This window comes from Nuphar pumila, chromosome 14 (genome assembly GCF_984573655.1).
Source record: "Nuphar pumila chromosome 14, dmNupPumi1.hap1.1, whole genome shotgun sequence".
Taxonomy (NCBI): Eukaryota; Viridiplantae; Streptophyta; class Magnoliopsida; order Nymphaeales; family Nymphaeaceae; genus Nuphar; species Nuphar pumila.
Genome location: NC_143262.1, coordinates 22,910,677 through 22,922,990, shown reverse-complemented (window position 1 = coordinate 22,922,990; position 12,314 = coordinate 22,910,677). Strand labels below are relative to the sequence as shown.

Genomic DNA, 12,314 nt, shown 5'->3' with positions numbered 1-12,314 from the left:
TGTGACCGAAAAACAAAATTGTTTCTTTATTATCCGCTCAAAAAATTAGGTTTTGTTAGTTTCTTCAATAAAAAAAATACACGAAATGGGCGGACGTCAACTCGTCTGTCTGTCACATTCCCCACCGTCCGTTTTTGTTTGTCTGCCACGGGCCCCACAGCAACCAAACTCTATTTTAAAACTTTAATATCATATTTTTAACGCGCGAAAATGGCAGGCGGCGCCAAAGCGGCAGGTAAGGTTAGGACAGGCAAGTCCTCCTCCTGCAATTGTAGCGGTTGGAGGCCGTCCCCACCGAAATCCAAATCTCCCTGCGGCCTGGTTGGCGAGTCTCTCCCTCGCTATCTCAATACTTATCCACAGCCCAACCGTCCGCTTCTTCTCTTCTGTCCCCACCTCTAAATTTGGCGCCAGAATAAGCCGAACCTTTGGTTCTCAGCGTATCATCATTTGGACCCTCTTTTTTTATTCTTTTTTTCCCTGAGGGGTTGCTGATTCATGGCTCCCATCGTTGAGACGATGATCGCGGGTGGGTTCCTTGGGGAGCTCTTCTCCTTCTTGGTGCCGTTTTGGGCTGCGGTTTTGTTGGGGCTCTTGGTGGGGTGGGCCTGGAAGCCCAAGTGGGTGGAGATGGTAGTGATTGGTGGTGGTGGAGGTCAGAGTTTGGGGAAGGCCATTGAGAAGCACCTGGGGTTTGGTTTGAGCTCCTTGCCGAGCTTAGATTCTTTGAAAGCTCAGTGCCAGAGTCGCATTTCGTGGATTTCGGACGATAGGCCGGAGAGAGAGGGACCGGATGCCGTCGTTTGCAGGTACTTTTCTTGTTTCTGATGTGGTTGGTTCTTGTGCTTCTGGGTTTTGAATTGCCTAAATGGGGTTTCCTTCTAATTTTGGATTTTTGGAGCATTTGAGGTCATTTGGAGTTATGGTGTTTTTGATTGTTTCATTGTTTCAATTGTTAATGGGTTTAATTTTGTTAATTTTTTGTTGAGTTTTGATGGTTTTCGTGAAATATAGTCCAGCACTAATGAAGAGAGACCAATCGGTTGTAAATGCTGACGATTTCGAGCATTTGCGGCGGCTGGTTGACGAGACGGACGGAGGTCCTGTCTGGCATCAGATGATGGACCGGAGGACTCCGACTATGAGCTATCGGGCATGGCGGAGGGATCGTGAGGTAGGCTCTATTGATTGGCTTTCAATTACTGAAAATTGCGGGTTCTACTCTGAGCAAATGGGGTTAGATTTTTTGTGTTTTGGCGTAAAATTTAGACTGGACCTCCTCAATATCGTAGCCGGACAGTTTACGAGGATGCTACGCCGGAGTTACTGAGGGATTTCTTCTGGGATGATGAGTTTAGAAGGACGTGGGACGATATGCTCATACGTGCTGCGACGTTGGAAGAGTGCCAGAACACGGGAACTATGATTGTTCACTGGGTTAGGAAGGTACACCATATCCTTGGGATGCAATTGTCTCTCTTCTTGTTCGTGATGGTGTTTAATTAAACTTATGTGCTTTCGTGTTGATTACATATTTTGGCAGTTCCCCTTTTTCTGTAGCGACCGAGAATACACGATAGGCCGCCGAATATGGCAATCAGGAGGATCGTATTACTGTGTGACAAAGGTATGGAAACAAACTCGAAGACTCTGTATAATATAGCTGGAGGAGTTTACATATTTTACGCCTTGATTACATTTATTCTGAACAATCAATTAGCTTTCTCTGGTCATAGCATTGTCGTGGAATATTGATTTGCTCATCGTATTGGATACTTTCATGCGATGCGCATCTCAGTCTGTGATTAATTTATAATAATAATAATAATAATAATAATAATAATAATAATAATAATAATAATAATAATAATAATTAGTTCATAACTCTTGTGTTGTGAATAGTCCCAAGTTGAAGTAAGAATCAAATATTAGTGATAAAATCATTCACTCTAGAGTAAAAGGCTGGGAGAGAAATGACTGATCGAAAGAGAATAAAGATAGAGTCCCATTCCACCTGTCAATGCCGACAACAATGCAATTTGTAGGAGGAAAATTGGTCTTTATAAATCGTGAGGGTTAGAGCCCCTTTATCCACAATAAATTCCTAGTTTACGACCTAAGTGTTTATCTTCTTTTTTAGCCAGCAGTTACAAATTAGATATGATATGTTTATCATTACTTGACTCTTTGACAAATGGATGCTAGCAGTTTCTCTCTTACTCCAGCAGCTAAATGCAGTATATGTCCAAACGAACATAACATATATATGTACATTATTTATAAACAAGGATATACAAGGAATCCCGTAACATCAATGTCCTCTACTTTGTTGAAAAACCTAACAACTCTAGAAAGTTACTATGAGTGGTACACATGTTTTGGCATCTTTGGTGTCAATTACTGTATGAACTATTTGTTTCACGTCTGCCAGCAGGATCACCATGAGCAGGTCTCAAGTGAAGATTGATTAATATAACAAGGTCAATATCATTTGTTTTCTTTGAAAAACAATGTCACTGATTGATAGTCAGATCTCTGTTATAGACTGAAGATTGTTTGTTGGAGAAGGTTTGTGTTCTTTTCTCTTTGTTGCATGTGCTTTGTAGTCCATCACTTTCCATGCACTCAAGATCTGCAGTGAGATGGAACTCAGAAATAACACGAGACAGCTTCAGTTTTTTCCTTTATTAAGACAACTGAAGACAGTTCATTTAGAAAGATAATTTTCTGGAATTCAATTATGTTTATTCACTCTAATCACTTTACATTGTCCTTTGTGGGAAAAAAGTAGGGAGAATATACATCTCCATTGTTTAGGTGGTGAATGTTCTTTTGATGGTTGTCTTTCTGCTCACAAAGTTCTAGTCAACCAATTTGGAAGAGTAGATAAAAATTGATTATTGTGGCCGCATCTTGATCTAGTGGGAACAAACAGCAGCATGCATGTCATTTATTTGCCTTAGAAGGACGTGCTCTCCTCATGCTAGTATATAGCATGAAGAGGTAGACTAATTTTTAGATGGAGAGGAATGTAGATGGTCAATCAAGATGAATAATTTTTTACTAAACAGGGAAAAAAATTTAAGCACCTTGTGACTGCATAGAAAATGGAAAAGGGTATTCATCCGTGTTTTTTCTTTGGGATAAACTAAATCCATTGGGAAGTCATGGTTTTATGTTTTTCACCTGGTTGTTGCAGACTGTTTGGCTCTTACACTTGTACTAAAAGTTGTTTGAATTTCTGTCCTACTAGGGTGGGAGTATTTATTAGCTGCAAATTGTTGGGTATTACATGCTTCTTATCTATTGTGCATATGTATATTTAATTAGTCGATAATAGTGGACCCTCCTGTAAGTTATGCACTATGTCACCTGGGTATGGGTGTGGGTGTGGGTGCGAGTACGGGTACAAGTTCAGAGGGTATGACATGGCAATTCCAAAAAATGTGGTATGGGGACACGACTATATATATATATCACATAAATACAAAATAAATTCAAAATAAACTGAATATAATCTGTCACATAGGTGCGGGTGTGGGTGCGGCGATGTAGCATTTAAAAAAAAAACTTGGGTGCGGGAGGGCATATACATATTTTAATATATATATATATATATATATATATATATATATATATATATATATATATATATATATATATAAAGCAAACTCCCAATGAAAAAATCTGGTTTTCACCAGGAATAATAAAAATTATGATCCAAATTTAGATGTAGAAAATTCATACCAAATCAAGATCCAATTAGTTAATCGGGTATATAACCTAATTTGGTTATCAGTGGATTCAACCATTAAACAATAAAATAATTGCTTGAAATTAGAGCAAACCTCTCCCCATTTAATGCAAAATTTCATTCCAATGCAGTTTTTATTTTTTTATTAATGCATTTATGACAAAGCTATGTAAAAAGTATAAAGGAATGTACATGGCTCAACTTTTTATGAACATACATGACTCAAAGCATTCTGGGACAAAACTTTAAATATTTTTAAAGTGAAACATCTTTTATGACTCTGTAAAAAGTATAAAAGAATGTACATGGTGTTAAAATGTAAAACTGTACATATATATAATAATATTATTATATATAAATATATTTTTCATTTCTTTCTTTTCTGTAACTTTTTTCTTTTCTTTTTTTTTTTTTTTGTCTTTATGTCATCTAGTTCAGTTTGAACTAGAATGACGGTTGCTAGTGAAGTCCTGTGTAGACTTGACTAGCAATAGAGCTATTGGACACAGTCCAACAACTCTATTTAGAGCCGTTGGACTGTGTCCAACAACTCTATTGAGTCCTCCTCTTTCAGCTATGTATATAAAGGGGTGCTGCCCCTCTTGTATTCCATTTCAATGCTTCTTAAGCAATTGGTTTTTCATATCAATAAATAATATCTTTTTATTTTGTTTCCAGTTATACCCTTTTTAAGGGTTATGCTTTAGTGTCATTCATGACACTTTCCCTTGTGAATCTAAGCTCGTGTTTCGAAGATCCCTATTTCATTTCATGGTATCAGAGCCACAAAAGTACTAGATCTTGAGGAAAAGCTGAATCGGTTTTCGTGTCCATTTGCAAAAGTGTTTACCACTTGAAGAAAAGTGTTTTATCACTTCATTGGGGAAGATTTCACATCTTGTTGTATTGTATTTTCTTCTTTCTTTTTCATTTCTCTTCTCGTTTCTCTTCTATCCCTATTCCTTCTCTCCTTGTAATCAATGGATGACAATGATAAAGTCACCATCATGCCTATGAAACTAAGTGATACGAACTATGTAACATGAGCTTCAATCATGAAGCACCATATATGGAAAAAAGGCCTATGGGGGATTGTGGATGGTTCCGATTCAGAACTTAAGCTATCTCTTATTAAAAAGGAGGGAGATAAAGAGGTCCCTCTATCGGAAGAAGAGAAAATCAATGCTCTTGCCTCATACGAGAAGAAATGGAAAGAATGGAGAATATCTCATGCAAAGATAATGTCATGGCTTATCAATAGCGTTGACATTAAAAAATACTCAAGTCTTGCCAAATTTGATCATGCCGATAAGGCATGAGAATACCTTAAGAATATGTATTCCCTTAAAGATATTGCACACGTGTGCAACCTTCAAGAAAAAGTTTGAATGATGACACAAGGAGACAAAACTATTCGTGAATATTACAGTGGGTTGTCCGAACTTTGGGAAGAACTTTCCCTTTTAGAACCAAAGTGGCATTGTGCCAAAGACATCGAGCTTCGTCAGAAACAACTCTATGCTGAACATTTTTACCAGTTTATTACCGGATTAAGGCCGAAATTTGAAACCACTAAATTGGTCCTCCTTCATCGAGGAAAAATTCCTTCTATTGTTAAAACTATTGAAGAGTTAACAATGGAAGAAAATCGTCTCCGGAAAGGTTTTTAAAAAATTAAAGATGATTCCGTTTTAGCCGTGTCTAGACCAGGGAATCATGTTCGATCATATAGGCCTCCTCACTTTAACCGGTAAAATGGTGACTATGATAAGAAGAAAGTTATTTGTCATCATTATCATGAACTGAGACACTACAGGTCACAATGTCCTTAACTTAAGGAGCTGAGAGAAAAAAGAGCTACAATTGCTGGATCGGAGCCTAAAGATCAGAATCCTCTAGTTTCCCTTGCCCAACTAATGGAGATTCTTCAGCCTCTCATCAAAGGTGCCTCTTCCTCATCTGAAGCTTCAACCGGCGCAGCAGCCTTGTCTTTTTTTTATCCAGGTAAAATTTCTTGGCTCCTTAACTCTGGTGCATCTTTTCATATGACCCCAAATAATCAAAGTCTATCCAAATGTGTTAAAAATAAAACAAGTGTGTCAAAGGTCTTTACTGCTGATGGGACTTTTCTTGAAATAGAAGAAATAGGAAATTTTGAAAAAATTTATAAAACAAAGAAATTTTCTATTCTAGAAATTAGACATGTTCTCAAATTAAATTTAAATCTTTTATCTGTATCTCAAATTTTTTATTATGAGTGTAATATTTTCTTTTCTTCTCATGGTTGTTGAGTACAGGATCGCTAGTCAGGCAAGCTGATTGGGGAAGGCCATAGAGAAGGAGGATTCTATTACATGGTTTTTTTGGAAATGCCGAAGAAAGTTTTTTGTTATAATATTAAGAAAACAGAGTTGGAACTGTAGCATAAGAGACTTGGTCACCCACATATAGCCAAAATCCAACATTTTCCAAATCTAGAAAAATTTTGTAACTCTGAATCATTTGATTGTAAAGATTGTATTCTCGGCAAAATGAAAAGATTACCATTTCAGAACAGAACCTTTTTCTCTTCAAGACCACTTGAATTAATACACTTGGGTGTTTGGGGTCCTGCACCAGTAATTTCTAAAGAAGGATTTATTTACTATGTTATTTTTGTCGATGATTTCTTCCGACATATGTGGATTTACTTTCTCAAACATAAGTCTCAAGTATTTTCATACTTTCAAACTTTTCATAATATGGTTAAAAACAAGTTTCAAAATGATATTGCTATTTTTCGCACAGATTTAGGGGGAGAGTTTTTATCTACAGATTTTCAAAATTATCTTAAATTGCATGGCATCACACATCAAAGATCTTGTCCTTATATACCTCAAAAAAATGGATTGGCAGAACGAAAACATTACCATATTATAAAAACCACTAGGACTTTATTAATAACAAATCAAGTCCCGAAAGACTTTTGGGCAGAAGCTGCCTTAACTGCCACCTATCTTATTAATAGGATGCCATCTTATTCGTTACAAAATATCACTCCCATTGAAAAACTTATGAACATTTCTCCAAACTACTCTAGACTAAGAATATTTGGGTGCAATTGTTTCATATTTATTGACAAAAATGATAAACTTTCTCGTGCGATTCTCTGTGCCTTTTTAGGATATGTTGAAAATCAGAAAGGTTATAGATGTTTCGACTTCAAAAATAATAGACTATATGTGTCTAAAAATGTTTCCTTTCTTGAAAAAGAGAGCTTTTTTGATTTTAGAAAATTAAAAGACATCACTGAGTACTCCTTTTTGCTAGATCTAACATCAACATCTGATAAATATGACTTTGACTGTAACTTTGATGATGATCAAAGAATTATTGATCTTAATCATAATGTTGAAAATGAAGAAGTTCATAGGGATACTAGTATTCAATATTCCAGGCGACAAGATTGTAATCCTCCGTGTGCACTTGAAAAATATTCTAACATTCCAACTAGACAGTCATCCCGAGTCTCGAGGCCTCCAGGAAAGTTTGTATCATACGAGTTTTTCTCACCCACATATAGGGCAGTTATTGCATTAATTCACTCATATGAAGAACCATCCACATATTTTCAAGCAAAAAATGATATCAAATGGATAGAAGCCATGAAAGCTGAATTAGATGCACTTAAAAAGGCTTTTACATGGACTATTCAAGATCTTCCTCCAAGGAAGAAAACTATAGGATGTCAATGGGTTTATAAAATTAAAACCAAGAGTGATGGTACTCTTGAAAGATATAAAGCCTGATTAGTAGCCAAAGGTTATGCCCAAGAATATGAGATTGATTATGAAGAAACCTTTGTTCCAGTTACTCGTATGACAACTGTCCGAACCTTAATTGTCTTAGTTTCTATAAAAAAATGGTCTATTTTTCAAATGGATGTCAAAAATGCCTTTTTAAATGAAAAGCTAGTTGAAGAAGTATACATGGAACCCCTTCCTGGTCTAAGTATTCTTAAGGGTAAAGTCCTTCGCTTAGAAAAAACTCTTTATGAACTTAAACAAGCAGCAAAAGCTTGGTATGATAGGTTTAGTCGTGTTATGATTGATATTGGTTTTCAATTCTGTTTAACTGACACTGCTTTGTTTATTAAGAATTCTGATGCAGGGATCATTGTGCTTCTTCTCTATGTGGATGATATGATCATCACCGAAAGCGATAAACAGGGAGTTGAAATGATCAAAACACTTCATAAATCTCATTTTGAAATGATTGATTTAGGCTTGTTGAGATATTTTTTAGGCATTGAAGTTGCTTATTCTCCTAGAGGATATTTATTATCTCAGACTAAATTTGCTTTTGATATTGTTTTCAGGTCTGGTATTACTGATGATAAGAAAGTCGACACTCCAGAAGTTGTTAATGTTAAAATGAAGATTGATGATGGAGAACCTCTTGCAGACCCTACTCTTTACAGACAGCTTGTAGGGGCACTTTCCTATCTATCCATTACCAGACCAGATATAGCACATGCTGTTCACACAGCAAGTCAATTTCAACATGCTCTTACTTTTGTTCATATGGGAGCAGTCATGCGTATTATCAGAGACATCAAGTCCTTTCTTTCACGAGGACTTTTCTTATCTTCCTCCTCTTCTCTTGATTTAATTGCATATACTGGTGCTGATTGGGGAGGCGATCCCAATAACATACACTCAATCACTGGTTTTTATGTTTTTTTAGGGGAATCATTGATCTCGTGGAGGTGTAAAAAGCAGCAGAAGGTATCTCTCATCCACCGAAGCTGAATACAGAGCCATGACAACCACAACCATGGAAGTAGTTTGGCTCCGACGACTGCTTGCTGACATGGGAGCTGAAGCAACAAAGAATTCACAAATGTGCTGTGACAACAAAAGTGCGATCTATATTGTCGGTAACAAAACATTCCACGAACGCACCAAATACATCGAAATGGATTGTCACTACGTCAGAGAGGAATATCTACACAGGATAATTGATCTGTCATATGTCACTTCAGAATATCAGTTAGCAGACTTCTTTACAAAGCCTCTTGCTGCTCCCCGATTTCACTTTTTCTTAGACAAACTTTCGCTCATTGTACCGTAAGTTTGAGGAGTGTTAAAATGTAAAACTGTACATATATATATAATAATAATATTATATTATTATATATATATATAAATATATTTTTCATTTCTTTCTTTTTTGTAACTTTTTTTTCTTTATTTTTATTTTTTTTCTTTATGTCATCTAGTTCAGTTTGAACTAGAATGACTGTTGCTAGTCAAGTCCTGTCTAGACTTGACTAGCAATAAAGTTGTTGGACACAGTCCAACAACTCTATTTAGAGCCGTTGGACTGTGTCCAACAACTCTATTGAGTCCTCTTTCAGCTGTGTATATAAAGGGGTGCAACCCCTCTTGTATTCCATTCCAATGCTTCTTAAGCAATTGGTTTTTCATATCAATAAAGAATATCTTTTTATTTTTATTTTGTTTCCAGTTATACCCTTTTTAAGGGTTATGCTTTAGTGTCATTCATGACACTTTCCCTTCTGAATCTAAGCTCGTGTTTCGAAGATCCCTATTTCATTTCACATGGCTCAACTTTTTATGACAAAGTTTTGTAAAAACAATAAAAGAATGTATGTGGCTCAAAGCATTTAATGCACAATGTTTTAAAAACTTTGTTAAATACGTGGCTGACTTTGGGATAAAATTTTAAATATTTTTAAATAATCCTGGGTGCTGGTTGACCGCACTTAGGGTCACATTGACAGCACCGGGTGCCGCACCCGCATTGCGTCGATGCGGGTGCGGTGGCCTCTATGCTGAGTCCCTGTGACATAGAATATAATCTAAATATATGTGCTATATTCAAAATATATATTATATACTGAAAATATAAAGTTATAAACTAAAAAATATAATTATAAATTAAATACAAACTTGTATGTACAAAGGGTAAAATGGCATGTTTGGGTGTCGATGTGTGTCTACACGAGGATACATGCGTCGACACGGGTACGGATGGCAAAATGGAGTGTCCGGGTACCATAGGTTATGCAGGATACTGGATTACTTGTGTTGGCATCAAGCCTCTTTCCTTATTTTGTGCTTGAGGTTTTAATAGAGTTCTTGATTATATTGATATCTATAGGGTACATGGAACAAGGACTTGGATTAAAAATGTACCCCTTTGCAGATGTCAAATAGTCAACCTTGTTTTTCGTCCTTTTTTTCATCTGCAGTTTCGTTTGGATGCAAGCACCATTGTGGACTGTTTCTTACTATTGTTTATTGTGTTTGATGTTGAAAACTGAAACTATTAGCAAATGTTTTACTTGGACTTGTATGTCATCATTATCAAGTGTAAATATGAAATATTTCCTACTTATTTTATAAAAATTAGGCCTATGAACAATACTGAAACTTTCAGTCGCTTCCGCTGCTCTTTAATTCATTAATCATGTGAGAGTAATTAGTAAAATGAAAAATCAATTAATTTTTGTAACTTCGGACTTTAACATCATAATTTTTTTCCATTCTTCTTGTTTGAAGTGTCTTTTTTTCTGTTATTTTCTCACCTACTGCAATGGGCCTGGTTGGATTTTAACACTGCCTTTCCACCATCACCTATGAACCTGATGCTGATTATGATTTTTAGCATTGATATAACGTTCATTTTTTTGGATAATGCTGGTCATGCTATATGTAGATTGATCTTTTTCTTTCTATTCTTATTTATGTATTTTTGAAGCATAACATGGATATACCTTTTGCAATTGTTAAGCACACTTTTCACCTGTTGGTCTCAATATTGAATCTCATGGTTGCCTTAGGGGGATAATCATGTGTTTCTCTTGTTTCCAATATCGATTACATGTTCTGTCAATTTTGTGTGCCATAAACTTGATATTTGCAGCTGTCGGCCAAGTTGCTATCAATTCATTCACAGTTGTGCAAATAATTTTTGTTTTTAAAGAGAACTAGTAAATATTTAATGATGCTCTATTTGTCTCAAGGGATTGGATGTATATCATATATGATGCATTTTCTGCTCTTGAATTTACTTAATCTTCAGTTTTTCTTTTGTATTATTTGCTAAAATGTGATGCTTCTTAATGTTTCAGGGAGTAGCATACCCCTCCTTACCAAGGCATAACAAACCAAGACGAGTGGATTTGTACTATTCAAGCTGGTTTTTACGAGCAGGTACACTAGCTACTTCCCTTTCTTTTTTGCTCCTTAATCACCAATAATTTTATGGCATACCATTTATGTGCTTTTGAACTCCGACCATGATGCCGTAATGATACACAAAACAGTGGAATCTAGGAGAGGGGACGGACAATTAACTGCCTGTGAAGTGCTTCTCTTTCATCATGAAGACATGGGCATCCCATGGGAAATTGCCAAACTTGGTGTTCGTCAGGGGATGTGGGGTGCTGTCAAGAAGATTGAACCTGGCCTCCGCACTTATCATGCTTCAAGGAAGGCAGAAGGACCGCTCTCAAGATGTGTGGCAATGGCTCAGATTAACACCAAAGTTGATGCAGATTACTTGAGCTCGATGGAATTGATGGATTTGTCAGAATCAGATGGACCAACTCCTAAAAGACCATGGGGAAAAAATATACCCAAATATTTGGTTGTTGGTGGTGCTGTGGCTCTTGCATGCAGCCTCGACAGAGGGCTCTTGACAAAGGCAGTAATCTTCGGGGTTGCGAGAAAGTTCTTGAAACTTGGCGGTGACCGTAAATCATAGGGCAATGCCGTAGTCCGATATCAAGAGCTTCCATAACATATTTACATATCAAAAGAGGGAAAACCAGAGGAACTTTGTGATCTACATGGAAGTTTGTTGCATTCCAGCTTGATGCAAAAAGATGAAGATTTGAGAAGACGTTGCACCAGTTTTTGCTTGTACCTGTTAGAATCTACAGAAGCTTCTATGCCAGAAGCTATGGTGGAGCTTGTCTACTGTAATTGATAATTGAGCTCTTTTCTAGCTCTTTTTAGTTGCTTTGGATTTGTGATCACCCTTACCTTTCAAGTAGTTAGCTGCAAGCGGGAAGGCTGGGCAATATGGAGTTTCAAACTTCATTGTCACTATAAAGTTCATTGGCAATAATCATAACATTCAATTCGTTTCTTGTAAGGAACTCCCAACAGTTGTTATTCCTGTACTTTTACCACTTCATGCATTGTTGTCATAAATAACATGTGAATTCCATGTCACAAGGATGCTCCAATTTAATCTCATATCAGCCCGCAAGGGCTCTGCCTGTGGGTTATCCTCCAGCTTGCCTAACAAAAAAAATGTTGGTAGAAATGAACCAAAGAAACCAGTCTCATGGGTTTAGTTCCAGATCACATCAAGTTTAACGTAAGTCTGAAAGGTTTTCAAAGTACAGATGGGTGTTACTGTGTTTTTCAGGCCAGATGCCCTTTCAATTTTAACACTCGTTGCTTTGCATGACTTGATCAAGAACTGGTCACCAGTAGATCGTTACCATCGATCAGATTCTTTGTCACAACTGATCTAGTCTTTG

At 36.5% G+C, this 12,314-nt stretch overlaps 1 protein-coding gene across 1 annotated transcript; it reads left to right on the top strand.

Moving 5' to 3' along the window:
* Positions 1–429: 429 nt before the first annotated feature.
* On the top strand, positions 430–12,000 carry LOC149816621 (uncharacterized). The gene is made up of 6 exons (XM_089987921.1): positions 430–809; positions 1,015–1,174; positions 1,270–1,446; positions 1,544–1,627; positions 10,893–10,974; positions 11,088–12,000. The coding sequence occupies exons 1-6, from the start codon at positions 499–501 to the stop codon at positions 11,525–11,527; spliced, it is 1,254 nt and encodes a 417-aa protein (XP_089844047.1). The 5' UTR covers positions 430–498; the 3' UTR covers positions 11,528–12,000.
* The last annotated feature ends 314 nt before the right edge of the window (positions 12,001–12,314 follow it).